Source organism: Callorhinus ursinus, unplaced genomic scaffold (assembly GCF_003265705.2).
Source record: "Callorhinus ursinus isolate GAN/ISIS: 27379988/994484 unplaced genomic scaffold, GSC_fseal_2.0 scaffold32, whole genome shotgun sequence".
Taxonomy (NCBI): domain Eukaryota; kingdom Metazoa; phylum Chordata; class Mammalia; order Carnivora; family Otariidae; genus Callorhinus; species Callorhinus ursinus.
The window spans coordinates 15336617-15353811 of record NW_027397094.1 but is presented as its reverse complement, the minus strand read 5'-3'; the positions used below and the strand labels follow the sequence as shown (position 1 = coordinate 15353811).

At 45.9% G+C, this 17195-nt stretch overlaps 1 protein-coding gene across 7 annotated transcripts in view; it reads right to left on the bottom strand.

Annotated features, from left to right (window-relative positions):
* The window catches only part of SIPA1L2 (signal induced proliferation associated 1 like 2), a 213519-nt gene that overhangs the window by 76207 nt on the left and 120117 nt on the right, over positions 1–17195 (bottom strand). For all 7 annotated transcript variants that reach the window (XM_073879047.1, XM_073879048.1, XM_073879046.1 and 4 more), the window contains 3 exons: positions 10863–10996; positions 8995–9183; positions 2126–2300 (listed from right to left, as the gene is read on the bottom strand). In XM_073879047.1, coding sequence (XP_073735148.1) covers positions 2126–2300; positions 8995–9183; positions 10863–10996 — 498 coding nt within the window. The remainder of the gene's footprint in view (positions 1–2125; positions 2301–8994; positions 9184–10862; positions 10997–17195) is intronic.

Here is a 17195-nt window from a genome sequence, read left to right as displayed (position 1 = left end):
GGTAAGAGAGGATATTCATCCAATAAGCTGTATATTAACCAGTCCCCAAACAAAGCAATTATCTCTTTTAACTATATATTAAGTACATATTTGTTATTTTTTGAAGGACTTCTTGGAAAGTAATATTCCATTTCAACTGTCTTGGCTGAAGACAGAGAGCGTGGCTTTGAAAGTGAGCAAGCATGGTCATAAGGGAATGATGATCGTCTTCTTCCCTGAAGAACTGACTCGTTAATAACAACATGAAGGTCAGGGGCTGAAATAACCCAGAACATTCAACAATTCTCATCATAACACCCTGCTATTTGGATGGTTAGAATTCAGGGAGAGAAGTCCTTATAGAGATAGCTAATAGTCGAGTCAATAGCTTTCAGTTTCAGGAAATTGCGATGAAAGAAGAAAGATGCGTTTTGTGGGGGAAAACACTTTTTCCTAAAGATTTTATTTATTTATTTGAGACGGAGATGGACAGCACACAAGCAGAGGGAGCGGCAGAGGGAGATGGAGAAGTAGACTCCCCAATGAGCAAGGAGCCCGATGCGGGGCGCCATCCCAGGACCCTGAGATCATGACCTGAGCTGAAGGCAGACACTTAACCAACTGAGTCACCAAGGCGCCCCTGTGGGGAGAAAACACTTTAAAAAATGCGATCATAATTTGTCTATCCCAAATAGTACTACAAGATGGATTTCTGAAATTAAATATTCTGAAAGTTTTCATCTCAAATGTCAGTATGGTAATTGAAAAGGTGAACTGACCAACTTGCTCAAGGGTCTGCTGCAAATATTTCTATCAGAAAAGAGATATAGGCCATCATGGAAGTCCCCAGTTTTGTCACCTCTGCGTGCAGACCCAAGAGAGGCTGTGCACAGCCTGGGGTCTATAACTCCAGGGGAGTTTGCCAAGAAAAAGGAAGAAAAATCAGAAAAGGTCTCATATGTGGAGACTCAGAGTTGGTGTCACAAATTATTCCCTAATCTTTACAGATCTGAGGCAAGAGCAATATGCATCTGAGGTAATAGTCAACATCCAACCTTGGCATGTGTGTAGGACACACAGGGGCCCAACTATGAGGTAACAGTGTCTCCAGATTTGATAAGCTATGTTCTACACGTAACTTCCAAAAACACATTGAAAAAACCAGATCTGATTGACAGGCACACAAAGACCTGGCCCCACCCTGATGTAGGCAAGTTATCGATGAGGGTCCCAAGTTGAAGGACACTGGGGGCATGGAGCCACGGGACCTCAGACGGCCTCACACAGACATTCCCATGGGGAAAAAGTTCCCACTTCACCACTCCTACTAGGAGTGGGCTACGTGCCTTCCCACTTCCTCCAACTGTAGTATCTATCTGCTCCCCTTTGATTAAAAGAGTAAGCAGTTAATTGCTTGATAATAACGAGAATTTCCCAAAATGCACAAAATTACTCTGCCTGGAATATTTTAGATGCTGAGAGCCATGAAATCTAACAGCACAAAGACAAAGATAAAATATTCAGAATTTATGAGGACCAGAAGGAATGGGATTCTCCAGATGAAGGTACAACAGAAATCTGCACATCATGGGATGGTGCTGAGTCTGTGTTTTAAATTGGCACCTTAGAGCTAGTGTGTGCCCCGCTCAAGGGGACCTGAGTAAGGTCACTGGAAAACAGGATGCATCAGCTTTTAACCACTGCTTCAATTCCCCAGTTAACACCGTGAAACCAGAGATGAACAGAATGAGCCAGAGAACATGGTGTGAGCGAATGTGCTAATATTTTGCCTTTTAGAAAAGAATGCAGCGCTTGTCCTTGGTATATCGGAACAAGGGTATGAGAGAAGAGGTGAGGCTAAAAGACAGAAGGAAATATTAGAAGATTCTTCACGAAACACCGGGGAATCTCTCTGCTGGTGTTACAGAAAAGGAATTGACCTTTTGAGCTTCCGCGAAACACAAATCTCTTGAGAAATGTGCTTCCTTTGCTCATCTGAGGAAATCTCAACCCTATCCCAAATAAGCTTGGCTAGGCTGCTGTCGGGGTCAAGAACGGGAGGGCACATGATGGCTCACTTAGATTTATGCAGTGTGCCTACCTTAGGAGAACTAAATTTGGGCGCACACACAAATAGGAAGCTTACTTTTATTGTCTAGCTGAGCTCGGTATTTGGTAAATCCTTTCAGCCGGACTCGCTGGCCCAGAAGATCAAGGAATTCTTCAAAAGCTGGTCCCGCTGTCTCATTGTTATACATCTCCTCCTCGGTGCTCTGGCCTGCTTTGCAATAAAGGATCCCGATCTTGTGCTGAAAGCTCAGCTGAAATGGGGGAGAAAGAGAATTACTTGGCAAAGAGTATCAGACAAGCTAACTTCCAGTAAAATGAAAACAGTAAGCATGCCAGGACAATTCCCATAAGCAAATAAGCAAAAGAGGAAGCAATTGTCATTGCACGAAACACTACAGATATCTAACAAACTCAGAAACCCCCAAATACGGCTGGAGAAATGGCAGAAACCCTACGAAAGAGAATGGATGGCCATAGCCGTGTGGGATCGACTGGGCTTCCAGGATGGGCAGACAGCCTCAGGTATCTGCTTAAAAATACAACCGTGGAAGTACCTAATCTTACACCCTCCGTGCAGTAAGGAGCATCATCTTCCAAGTCAGAAGGAAAAACAAAGCCACCAACTTACAAGTTTTTTCTCCTCTCTGGTTCCTGACGCTTTTGTTGTTGTTGTTCTTTGAACATTCATGAAAACATGAAAAACCGTTAATGAACAAACAAATCAAATGAAGGTCCGGTAAGGAAGGAATCCCAGTGGGAACTGTAATATATGTATATAAATAGAACAATGTTTTGTGTCCATGAAAGTAACTTGGGACTATAAAATTACAGTCATCTCTGTATTTTTTTTTAAGATTTTATTTATTTATTCGACAGAGACACAGCGAGAGCAGGAACACAAGCAGGGGGAGTGGGAGAGGGAGAAGCAGGCTTTCCGCCAAGGAGGGAGCCCGATGTGGGACTCGATCCCAGGACCCCGGGACCATGACCTGAGCCGAAGGCAGATGCTTAACGACTGAGCCACCCAGGCGCCCTCATCTCTGTATTTTTGACAATCTTGCAAAGAAACCATCTGCTAAATATACAACAGACCATAAAGAATTTTAAGAACCGCTGAAGAGTTCCTGCTGTAATTCTAACTCACAATTAATCTCTTATCACGCTGGAAGCCACAGGACTGCTTCCTCCCAAGGCCGGAGAGACACCGGATCCAGTTGCACAGCTTTCTTACTGTATCCGAAGAGAAACTACTTCTCACTCATGAAATCAGAGCATTCAATCTACTACCAAGCAATCTGAGCCTCAAAACCCGACAAGATTATCAGATATCACCGATTTCCTAAAGGCATCTGCCCATAACACCGTTAGCTTCCATTATCAAGCCATAAAATCGAGCCTTTAATCAAAATTCATAGTTGACTACCAGTAAAATAAGGCAAAACGATATTCATGTCCCTTGAGTGGCAGAATGATAAAAACACATTACCCAGTGACAACATACAATCCAAGAAAGGTAGGAAGCCACCTGCCGGGGTGATCTAGGCAGATGGTAGGAAGCACCTCATTGCACACTGGGATACCTTTAGAGTTGAACAGAGAGTCAACCACCACTACATTCCGAATGTAGGTGACTGAGACTAAGTGCTACGGGGGGCGGGGGGTTGGGGGAGGATATAAAAGAAAGCATGGTCCGCTCACGATCTGACTGAATGAGCTAACTATGGCGATGGCCCCCATGGCATGGTGGACAGCCCACAGGCCTGGGCTCCTGTCAGCGCCTAAGACCCTCAACCGCACAGTGAAGACAATGATCCGTGCTCTCAGTGTTGGGATAGATGCTGTGCGCAAGCTACTTAATAGCTAGTATGACGAATTTTATTGAGCTAGTTCTTTAGGAGGGTCAAGTAGAGAAAACATTTTCATTCATCCAGAGACTGAGGAATAAATGTTTCTGATCAATTCAACTCTCCAAAAAAATGAGATACTGTATTTTCTGCAAATAGGCCATCAACTAGAAAAAATATGAAGCGTAATAAAAATGCCTTCTATTACTTCATTATAAACACTTACTGTTCCTGAGTGACTCAGAAGACATTTCAGGATGCTAGAGCCACTCGGGAAACACAGGACTAGCAATTATCACCACAGATGTCAGCGATCTCAGTGACTGTCGGGATCCATACGCAACCTCTAACGAGGCCTTCCCATCCTAGATATCATGGTAGCTTGGCGACTGTTTGGCCATTAGAAGAAGATTTCAACTCTCTCCCGTTATTGGGCCCTAGCCTTAATGAGAGTCCACCGGAGATGCGCTAAGCAGCGCTAGCACGTGTAACCCCAAGGTCCCACGGGCCCGAATGCCCGTGGATCCTGGCACCCGCTGCCTCCCCTGCACCCACGGACTGCCACGCTGTCATCCGCATCCTTGGAGCTCAATCCCGTTTGTCCTCTGCTCCGCCACCTGCTGCTCACAACAGGCACTGCTCTGCCAGTACCACACGTCAACACCATCTGGCCACCTCGTCTTGGGCCACCGGGTCCTCCAACGCTCCCTGGCCGCTCCTGCAGCCTGTCCCAGTCCGCCCTGGCATCTCCAGGGGGAAACCCCTTTCTCTTCTCACATCCGCCGCCACGGGAGGAGGCCCGTAGCAAAGCTGTACGGGGCCCCACGGTTTGGGCTAGTGTGGCCTCATGCCCGTCAAGCAGAGTGCTCACCAGACCGGCACAATTTCTCCATGTGATTCCTGAGTCTTCTGGACTCTCATTCAGGCAAAGGTCAAACACCCAGAGAGAACTGGACTCCCCCGGGCCTGCTCTGCTGGCTACGGTGCTGTCCACTTCACACCCTTCTTCCCAGCCATCAGACAAACCAGCCAGAGTCTGGGCCCTGACTGTGAACAGGATCTGCGTTCCCTCCCAGAGTCCCCTGTGCCCATGAAAATTAGGGGATGTGGCTCCAACAGATTTCAAAGCCCCCAAGTGTTCATAACAGCCATCAGAGCTCTGGTACAGTGAAAATGTCCTGTAGCACGCGTACAGCCTGGCACGGGTATCACACACGTTTGCTGTGAGGAGGCCACGAAATGGAACTATCTCTAGGATCTTAGAACAAGCAGTTGGGATTTGCTTGCTATGATGGTGGCCATTCCGCTAAAGCCGTAACAGAATGAAACACTGGGAAGAGACTTCTCTGACTTAAATCTCTTACAAACACCACGAAAGCAACCGGAATGTAATATCAACCATCACTCCTCCCGCGCTGCATCACAAAGCTGGCAGCACACCCTGCAGTTAACTGGGGCACAAAACAAAGGGGAGACCCCAGCACCCAAGCACTAAAATTCCCAATTCTCTCAGAACAGGGTTTGTATCCAAGCTTCTCCAGACCTGGGGCCGCCCCCAATCCCTCCCCCTTCCCCCTGACCTTGATTTAACTGTTCTGAGCTACAGCCAGTCCCACAGTCGTGGGAGGGGAGCTCGGAAGGCTCTCGGGCATCAGTACTGTCAGAAACCAGAAATACCTGCTTGTCGAAACTGCAAACCGCATCAGTGCTGAGAGCTGAACACACAGACAGGCTGCACAGACAGAGGACCCAGCACAAGAGGGTCTCCTTGGCTTCCTGGGACAGGATGACCATTGACTTGCTCCATTCCCCAGGGCAGAAGCCTTGTCCTCATTAACAAGGAAATTTACATTTAAACGAAGGTGACAAAAACAACAAAGCCTCAGAAACGCCTTGCAAATAAACTGGAGTGGGTCCGGAAGCCCTTCTTTCTAGTGCTTCCTCGGGACTAGGTCAGCTTCTGGCAAGCACAGTCTTACTTATTTAGATCATCTCTTTAGACCCCCGTGACTCCACCAGAAGCAAGCCTGGTGTGCAAGGAAACATATGCATCTAGGGTGAGGGAGACAAGAGGAAAGCTGACTGGAGAACAAATTAATCATTCTGCCGAAGACGCCATGGTATTCTCAAAGAGCGCGTGGCCGTAATTTATCTGATTTTTTCTTTTTTACGTCAACCTATATAATTGTATATAGTCATCTGACATATAAATTAAGAGAGTCTTTTAAAATAGGAAAAATGGGATTTGAGAGGTTGAGAGGTGAATTTATGTAGATAAAGTAACAGAAGTTTCAGAGTCTCACTTAGTAATTACTTCCCTTGTCATTCTCCATCGAGGTGAGTCTTTCTGCTCAAAACATCTTCATGAACTTAAAGAACGGGGCACATGACCTGAACATCTACTGAATGAAGTTCTCGCTACAAACCTATGTCCTGAAGACAGCAGATGCACTTAATTAAGTGACTGGGCTGAACCTGGGCAGTTACAGACCCCAAGGAAGCAGCACACGACAATATATCCTTTCCGTATTTTTTCAAGATTAAAACCCCCTAAGAACAGTACCGGAAAACTGGCTCATCCCATTCCTGGGCAGATTTACTATTAAGAAGGTGAATCCAAAGAGCACTACCTGGAATAAACTCTCAAACACTCTCAAAGGTTAGTGGCAACTTTTTTTTTTTTAAAGATTTTATTTATTTATTTGACAGAGAGAAGACAGTGAGAGCAGGAACACAAGCAGGGGGAGTGGGAGAGGGAGAAGCAGACTCCCCGCGGAGCAGGGAGCCCGATGCGGGGCTTGATCCCAGGACCCTGGGACCATGACCTGAGCCAAAGGCAGACGCTTAACGACTGAGCCACCCAGGCGCCTGGTTAGTGGCAACTTTTAAGGATCCTTTAAAAAGTAGGATGTTAAAAAAAGCCATCCATTCTCTCTTCAGGATGAAAATAAACAGTATCTCTTCCTCATGTAATATGGGAATCAGACACCATCAAGAGGTATGGGTAAGTGACAAGACCACACTGTACACCATTAGGAAAATATACCAAAGTCAAACAAATACAATTGCCAAAGAAAAACCACACAAAATTCAGCTAAAGCATCGGTTTGCTTAAAAGCAGAACCCGATTTTCATAGCGCTAATCTTGACATCAGACTATAAAAAGGTGTTCATTTAAAAGCACTTAAACTCTTCCTTTAAAAAAAAAAAAAAATTTGCCTGGCATAGCTTCTGGACCTGTTCTGCTCAACAGACCACCCAAGTACTTGCTTCGTTTCGTGAGGAGATGGTCAATGGTAACTGCCGTGATGTCTCTCAGGGCCCTGAGGACTTTGGGATTCAGGCCCGTGGATGAGGGGCCATCTGTGGGATTTTCTAAAGCAGCTTGAGGGGACCAGATACCTCATTCACCATGCTCAACAGCAAGTACAGTGATAGGTCTTAAAGGGGAACCACATACGCTAGCAACCTAAAGGGACAGAGCACATTCTCCCATGACCAGAAATAAATAGGCCAATAAGATATGAAAATAAGTGCTGTTCTTCTCATCAAGCCTGCTTGCACCTGGAGGATCTGGACCAACACCAACACATCCTTCCTATCTCTCCCTGGTAACGTGTTTTCCTTACCTGCCGCACGGACATCTCGTACATTCCACACACTTTACCAGTCACGGTCGTGGTCCAACTATCCTGGGTGTCATACAGTTTTACAAGTCAACTGCTCTAGGGGAGAGTTTTGGTTTGGTTTAGCTGTTGTTTTTAATATGTCAGCCTTCCTTCTTGAGACAGACTGATCTCAGGCTTATTCACTCTGAACGTTACAGCGCCCACTTCCTTTGGCTAATCACGCAGTGTTAATTTCTTAGACAAATTACTATTTCATCACTTTTAGAATTCCAGCCATCTGAATATCAAATATGCCATCAAACTACCACACTGGTGTTACTGGGTCAACCGGAAATACCTATTCTCTTTAAAACAGGCAACGGAATTTTCCTTAGAAAATTCTGGAAATATACATCACTATGATCTTCTTTTTGGGTTTTAAAGCATGCATGTAAAAGCAAATTCGCTCATTTGAAATAAGTTACATACACTGGGGTGCCAATCTCTTAGTTTCCCACTATGAGTTATCTCATATCTGACGCTTAAAAGACCTCTTTCCATCGGCTGGGTCACGTCCCTAACCCGATCATCATTACTTCTCTCCTAGATGATGTCAACAGTCCTTAATTGAACTCCAGGCCATCATCAGTCTTTATCTTCACCAGCCTGTCTCATTCCCTTGCAGCAGGATAAGCCTTCTAGAATATAGCTCTGATCATGTCTCGTCCTCCCAAAAAGCTTCAGTGGTTCCCTACTGCCTCCTGAATCAGGTGCAAACTCCTTAGCCTAGCTTTCAAGGTCCTATATGCTCTAGCTTCAACATGCCTTTTTTTTTTTCTTTAAACTACAACCTCCTAAGATGTGCCCTTGTCTTATAAAGAAACTCGTCACAGTTCCTAAAGCAGCCAACTGCTCCCATCCCCCTCCTGGAATTCTACCCAAGTCCCAGTTACAATGCTGCCTCCTTCAGATGTGTCAGCAGATGTTATTTCTTCTTTTCCCAAAGCACTCACTGCATTTACACTTCCTCAAGATCCCCTGCCACATTCTGCCTTGCAGAGGTCTTTTGGTCTCACTGTCCCGCTGGGGCGAGGGACGGCTTCTTAGCATCAGTCTCCCCAGTGCACGCTGTCCATTTCCACCTGTTAGCATCAATGCTCACATACAGTGGACAAGAACAAATGTGAGTTCAGGGAAAGGCCCAATGTGAGTTGTTTAAACCCTAGAAAAAATAACACTGATCTCTAATAATCACGAATCAGATGTGCTCTTGCTAGTTGGGAGGCACCAAAACCTTGTTAAAAACAATACAAGTCAGGGGGAGTATTACACTAGAAAGCCATCATGCTTCTTAGGAACAACCAGAGGAAGAAAATGCTTCAAGGCATTAAAAATAAAGGATCTCAAAAGAAAGATGGATGGGAAAAATCCAAAACATTTAGAAACACAGACACGCACTCACACCCAAACAGGGCCACACTCATTGTACACACCCCTTGTTCATCCAGCTTGAGCAGCTGCTCCGAGACCTTGGGTGAGTTCGAAGCCTGTCTCAGGCACTGAATGCTCAGCTCTGGAATGACGTACTCCAGAACTTCTTTGAGAGGTAGTCCCCGTGCGGTACCATGCCTGGTGGTAGAGGGTATGGCGTCTTCTAGAATTGCCCCTCGCAGGGTTGTCAGCTACAGGGACAGAACAGAAGATTGCAGAACATCACAGAAGAGCTCATGTTTACTCCCGGTTACTTCTTGAAAGCCTTGTTTTAGTTGCCTTCCAGAGGGAGGAAGGTCAGTCTCTTTTCTGAGTAGGGCAAAAGCGACTACAGCCCCCCAGGGGTGGAAGCAACATCAACACTCGAAGAGTCTCAAACAACAAAAGTACACGGGGCTCAGGGGTAAGCCCGGAGGGGCTGAAATATCCAGGAAGTGGGCCTGGAGAATGAGGGCAGCCGGGCAGGGCATGATGTTCCTGGAGCTCTTGGAGCCAACCAGAGCCTGATGCTGAGGAGAAGCTAGAGATCCTGGGGCTGGGCCTGGCCCCCCACACCTTCCTCCCACCCCTCCCTTCTCTTTTCCTACTGCCCTGTGGTCCACACCAACTTTTGTTCCATTCCTTCCTTGTCTTCTATTTCACTTTCCTGGTGAGTCCTGAAGCTGAATGGGGACAGCCGGTGACACCCGTGGGCAGGGTGATTCAGGGCTCAGAAGATTCCTGGCTATGGAATTCTGCCTCATGACCGTGATATGCCCTCCAATGTGTGAGGGACGCACGTGATCGCCATTCTGACACCTGCCTTAGAGAGGAAATCCCAGCACTGCAAATCAAGGGACCTAGCTCTGACTTACCCCATTCCGACTCTGGGAAGAGAACTGTTAGCGGACAAGAGAGTCGGGGTGATGGTTGTAGCGGCCAGGTCTGCCTTGTGCAGAACGCTCTAGAACATCACTGGCCAGCAGAATCTTGTGCAATGATGAGAATGCTCACTCTCTGCCCTGGCTGATACAGGAGTCCCTGGCTCCATGTGACCAGCATGACTGAGGAACTGCATTTTGAATTTCATTTAATTACTTTAGATAGTCACGTGTGGCTAACGGCTACTGGATCAGACAGCACAGGCCTGTGACTTAACATACGTCACTACAAGAGAGGAGCTCTATCTCCTATCTGTCCAGCGTAGAGCCCAAATCACTAGAGAATCTGGCAAGCCATGCAGCAGAACACAGGTTCATGCATACACAGGTGACCACCAAAGAGCTCCCTTTCCTCTCTCTGATCTGGAAGGAGCCAACCAAAATATGCATGCTGGAATACTTGCCGAATACACCCCCTCTCTAATTATAATAGGTCAAGAGAATAAAACCTGAAATGCAGGCCAGATCTCCTTCTTTGGAATCGGCATCCCTACCTATTCGGCTATGTATACATATTGTTCCGTTCGTACAACAATCTCACTTTTTACTCAAAGCAAGGCAAGCAAGGCACTAAAGCTGGGGCCTCGGAATAATGCAGTGTGCACAGACAGCCCGCCACACTCCCCCATCGTGGACCACCTGATTTCCTGCACTAGATTTCAAAGCTGTTTGTCCATTCTGACATGAATGGTCCAGTTCATACATGTCCTCTCTGAGCCCCCAAACTTTGCGCTCTTACCTTTTTCTCCTTTCTATCATGCAACAGGAAAGTAAAATCATTGCCCCTTAATATGTGACAAGGTTTCAAATTTTTATTGGGAATAAAATACTGTAGGCTCTTTCAGTGATCTTAACTATAATCACTAACATTATACCTCATCTGAAACAATCTAGCGCAGCCATGTCAGAGGTTTCAGCCCAGGACAGCAAGGACACAAGACAGCCATTACCTCACTCGTCCTGAAGGCCACTCGGTAATTGAACTGGGACCCCTCTTTCTCCTTGGCGTCTTCCACCTTCTCCCTCCGGATGCTGACAGCCACCGGGCCAAGGTTTTCATCGATTCCAAAGTAGTTCTGGTGCTCTGTAACAAGAGACAGGGGTGGCATCAAAAGAAAGGAACAAAGGACCGGACAGGTATCCATCGGCGTGTGTGTCCAATCTCTGAAAAAAATACTGCATGGGTCTGGGTACACAATTCCCCAACTGTGTTTTATCAAAGGGTTTTGTTTCCAAATCTGATGTCCTCGTACATTTCATCTTCTGTTACTTCCTCTCCTCATTCTGCTCGGGCCTAGCTCATGAGCGCCAAAAGCCTTCCCACCCCTGCCTGCCCTCTGCCACCATGGAAGAGCGTCCCCGGAAAGAGTGTGCCGCCATGCCCAGAAAGTGTCCGAAGAAGAATCTAGGTCCTCAAAGACCATTACCAAACGGCTCCCCTCCAGATGGGAAGGTCACCTTCTCTGACCGAATGTGGGCACTTGGACTAGCCAGGTAATCTTGGCACCCAGTCCGGTGGCAAAGCTCACTCCTTCATTACGATGTCACTAAAGTACCTGGCCATCAAATGTGAAATTTTACAACAGATGGAAAAGACATAAAAGGTCATTAGTTGCTGAGGTCAAACTATATCTACTGATTCTATAACTTGGTTTACTCTGTTCTCAGCTAATCGCGACTTTCACATAAAATCACTGGCCCTGCAGAGTTCTAATCCATATGGTCTCACTGCAGGAACAGATTTCGGAGGTCCTCTCGTCTATCTAGTGCAGAAATCCCTGAGCACACTGCTCCGAGGGGTGGTCTTGAGTCTCATCACACATTCAACAATACATGCCAGGCACCGTTTCGCGGCAGGGTCACAATCCAGGACAAATTCCCATTCGTGAAGCTAATATACGAGCCTGAACTCTGCCAACGGCAGGAGGCTCACTACTTTGTGAGCAATCGCTTCTGGATCGTGGGACCAAAAGTTCCTCTGTCTGCTGAAAGAAGTCAAAACGCTCTACTGCAACCAAACTTTTTAACTGTCGTCTTCTGAAAGGATGCAAACTTAACACTCAGATGTGGTGTGAACACACACGAAATAGGGGGATCAATTACCTGAATGTTTAGTCATGCAGCTTACCTATTTTTAGCAGCCCCATCATATCAACAATCCATGCGGAGCAGGTGGGAAATGCAAACCCCCAGGTGGTGTTCATTTAATTCTTAATGCACTGTTACCAGGTCAGGTCCCCAAGGTGTACACTCATAAAAGTAATTTTTTTTCATCCTCTATGCAGAACCAGACTCATCCCTTTTGACTGTCACATTAAAGGTTTGGGCCCATCTTCCCTCACTCTTCATTTTTAGTTAAAAAGAAATAAAATGAATCAGATATTTATAAGCTTGAAGAAAACTGCAGGTATTCTGAAGTCTTTTGGCTCTGCTAACATTTTCTGCCACATTAATTTTGGAAGGAATAAGAAATGTGATTCAGAAAGAAGAAATCAGGGTGAGAACAGCTCCTGCCATCAGCCAGGGCAAACATTACCCAAAGCCAGTGATGACTATTGGCTAGAGCTTGAAAAGGCATTTGCTTCTTTTCTACTTTACTTTCACATTTACTTCTTTACCTCCTACGACCAAATGAGGTTAACACTGTCATTATTTCTCTTTAGAGTCCAGGCTACAAGTAGCATACGTGCACTATTTCAGGGGCTGGTGGGTGAGTGATTGAGTTACTATAGTCCTGGGCTTTCACAATAGGAAAGAAGCCTTTGTTTTTGATGGGTAACTCATCCCCTGGGTAAATTACATGCTAATTCACAGCCAGGGTAACTGTTAACAGACAAAAACCACTCCAGTGAAACCAAACACACATTGTAAAAAATGTAGGGGGTTGAGGAGAGCTGACCCAGAAGCACTTATTTGGATTTTAATCAACAGTTTAAAAAATATTCAATGAAAGTAGAGATTAAAAGTTAATTGTCTACTTCAGACTACCAGGTACATTATCATTTTATTAAAGTTGGCATTGGTGACTATTAGACCCACGGCATTACACTAGATCCTGTGGAAAATGCATCTTTAAACTTAAGTCAGTTTAGAATTTTCTTAGTTGCAGTCTGTCCTGACAAGAACCTTTCTCTTTCTCTCTTTTCTCCTAAGGCAGTTGCGTTAAGAAAAATATTCAGCAAGTGACTCAAGTACAACCAGTCATCATCAGGCAAAAGCTTCCTTTTTAGAACCCATTTCGACAAGTTACCTGCAAAAATGCTCACACTGATTATTAGGCATTTGACGGACGCTACTGACATGAATCCAGTGAGCTTCAAAGTATTTTAGGGAGAAAAAGAGGGACCAAGCCAACAAAACTCTTTCTTGTGGTGAAATTGAGTCCAGATTACGGGCAGAATCACTAATTCTAACACCTGACAACTAAAAAATCCTACAGTGTGCGCTGCTCCCATATCAGCAGGTGCTTCAGGCACAACAGACCAGGGGCGGCCAGGGGCTGGTACCAAGGGAAGGGGCTGGTCACAGGGGAACACACGGGAATTTTCTGGGTGGGTGAACTTCACTGTAGGTAAAGTATACCTTCATTTTTAAAAACTAGGGAGGAAAAGGTCAATGAGAAGAAGAGCCAGTAGGCCTGGCAAGCGGATGGGTCTCTGGCAAAACAGGAGTCACGAATGCTCCCCCAGTCCCGTGGACCAACCCTCCACCCCTGCTGCCCCTCGGTGAGAAGAATACCTGCTCCTCCAGTACTGGCTCTCTCCCGGCATTTTCTCATACAACCTCCACCCCATACTCTGGCTCTGGGTTGGCAGGCCTGTCTGCCGCGTGGGGCACCGTTGGCTTCCGGGAGGGTCCTTTCTGAGTGAGCCACCTCCAGGGCTCTCCTTCGGGATCTGCTTTGGGGCTGCCCCTCTGGCCTCTCCCTGTAACCTGGATGTGTCCCAAGGCTCCACCATCAGCCCATGGCTGTCCATTCTGACTCTGTCTCTGTCTTTCTGTCTGTTTGAGCGTTCGTCTTGTCTGTCTGTCCTTCCATCCACCCACCCATCTTCTCCTGGAAGTTCCTCAGTGACATCACCCCAAACTCTCTACAGACTCCCCTCTCCCATAACTCCCCTAACTCATGCATTTGCCCCCTCGGCCTGGTGCATCCTTTGCTTTTCTGTGCTTGATGTTCTAATGCAACCTTTAAGACTCAACTCAAACATCGCTTCCACAGAAACTCTTCGCCTCACCTCCAGATGAGGCTGAGTCCTTCAACTTTTATATCCTCAAGGCCTGATTTGATAGGGCCTAATAAATTATAAGTGCTTAATGGAACTGTACTTGAATTAAGGAACTCAAGTAGGCTCCCCTGGTGCTGCTCAAAAATAATGGTCTTACTGAACCTCAGCCAGGACCATCAAAATAAAAACAAGGAGGCAGCTCATTTTATGCTGGTGTGCAGAGAAGGCAGTGTGAAAGATCTTGGGACCAGAAATGTAGCAGGTTCTGCCCCCATGGGAGGGGCGATATGGTTTCTTGAAATATTTACAAAACTGAGAACCAATGCATCTGTTAGAATTCACGTGTGTTAGTGTCCTAGTACTGCTATAAATTGCCACAAGCTTGGGGACTCGAAACAACACTCATTTATGGTCTCACAGCTCTGGAGGTCAGAAGTCCAAAATCCGCTTCAGTGGGCCACAGTCAAGATGGTGTCTGGGTTGCATTCCCTCAGGAAGCTCTAGGGAAGAATCTGTTTCCTTGCCTCTTTCAGCTTCTAGAGCTGTATTCCTTGAATTCCTTGGCTCACAGGGCCGCTTCTTCTATCTTCAAATCCAGCCCCAGATCCTGCTTCAGTGGCCACAATGCATTCTTCTCTGTCAGATCTCCTCCTCCCTACGTCTTACTTGGACACTTGGGATGGCGTTCAGGTTCCACCCAGAGAATCCAGCATGGACTCCCTGTCTCAAAATCCTTCACTTTATCACATCTGGAAAGCTGCTTTTGTCATATAAGGTAACGTAAACAGGTTCCGGGGATTAGGGCCTGGGTATCTCTGGGGGCCAGTATTCAGCTACCAAGCACACTTCATTCATTTGAATTCACTCTAATAGCGAGCATGGGCTAGGTCTCAGCGATGTGCCAGGCACTGATAAATATGAGGGATACGTATCGACCTTGAGCAAGACACAGCGCCTGCTTCATAGAGTTTTAGTCCTGTGGGGCCAACACTACTGGAAACAGACGAGAGTTACACATTCTAAGTTCTGTGACAGGACTAAACATGAAGTACCATGGAAACACCGCTAATATCCACTAAGAACCAACGATCCAGAAGAAAAATGCCACATACGCAGTAAAAGCAAATGTCACAAAGCCCGTCTCCCCTATTTTAACATATTCATATGCACACAGTCTTAAAAAGCTGCTCTCCTTCTTGCTCTGCTCCTTCCTTCCTCACTCTTAATTCTGTTCCCACAAAACGCTTCTTCGAATTCTTTTACCTACTGAGTATTCTAACCCACAACCACAACGTGTCCCCTCCCCCTATTAAGGGTTGTACTTGGTTTTGGTGATGTTTTGTAGTGCTCTGTCCTTCCTTCACATCTTTCTTTGGATTTAGTCCAAGGTCCTTGATGTTTTAGGATAATGTAAATAGTATCTTTCAAAATTTTTCCATTTCTATTTGTATGTTTCTAAGTATAGAAAGAATTCAGATGGGAGATTTGATTATTTCTCCTTTTAGTTTGACCAGTTTTTTTTTTCTTCTTTTTCCTTTACATATTCTGAAGCTCTGATTTTGGTGCTTGGAACGGACCCTTTTATCATTATGAAATACCTCTGTTCATCATAGTGACCCATCTTGCTTTACAGTCCACTTTGTATTGCACTGATCAGGCGGGGACCCAACTGCTCTATTGGGGGAAACCCAGCTACCAGTATAGGGAGGTCTTTTGCTCTTGAGCCCATCCATGGCTCCAGGGAAGGTTCTCCCATTCTCCTGTCTGGAGGCATTGAGCCCAAATAAGGGCACAGGGCTGGGCATCTCACTGTGTTGACTTTCACATAACCCCTACTCTCTAGTGAAGTGCCCTAGTCCTGCCCTTAGCTGTGCAGATGTTCAACTTCTCCAGAATAAATCTTAAGTTTTCCCCCGGGTGGGAATGAGTAGTATATGGACTACAAGGGAGAGGAGAGAAAACCTAGATTTTTAAACATATTCAACTGGTCCCCTGCTCTCAACCCTGCCCCCAGCTCTTCTTCCAAGGTACCTGGTTCTGCAGTGAATGGACTGGCTTCCTGTTGGCCTGTCCCTGCCACACACAGCCACCACCCCAATGCTGGGGGGGGGGGGCGTTTTCCCATCTGCAAAACCGGTCTGGCTCTTCCGTCTGCTTTGGCGTATCTAGCCTTCCACTGATTTTCTCTAGTTCTCTTTCTTCCTTTGTGGCTTTATGCCCTTTGTTCTTCCTTCACTATCATTTTTAGTAGTGTTTTGGAAGAGGGAGAGGTAACATGCGTCTCCAATTCGTCACACTGAACTAGCAGTCCCAAACTCAGGTACTCTTAAATACCTACTTTTTTTTTTAAATACCTACAATTCTAATAAGTCTGATTACTGGTTTCTGAATCTGGGCTATGCTAACTTATCAGCTGTTGAACCTTGGGTGAATTACATAACCCTTCTTAACCTCAGTGCCAGCTCCCTGCCCCCCCCAAATATATGCATCACACTTAGCATCTTTAATCTGAGAGGCATTATAACTGAAGACATGAGTATTACTGACAAAAGCCTAAATCACAAACAAAAAAGGACTGAGCATAAAATAAACAGCATCATGGGGCATTTCGACTTTGAACCCAACAGTCCTACAAAGTTCAAGGGTCAGCCTGAAGACAATTCACGCTTACAATCTCAAAATGCCGATCTGTAATCACGTAGAAGGGAACCCTCCTACACTGTTGGTGGGAATGCAAGCTGGTGCAGTCACTCTGGAAAACAGTATGGAGGTTCCTCAAAAAATTAAAAAATAGAGCTACCCTATGACCCAGCAATTGCACTACTGGGTATTTACCCCGAAGATACAAATGTAGTGATCCGAAGGGGTACATGCACCCCAATGTTTATAGCAGCAATGTCCACAATAGCCAAACTATGGAAAGAGCCAAGCTGTCCATCGACAGATGAATGGATAAAGAAGATGTGGTATATGTATTATATACAATGGAATATTATGCAGCCATCAAAAAAACACGAAATCTTGCCATTGCAATGACATAGATGGAACTAGGGG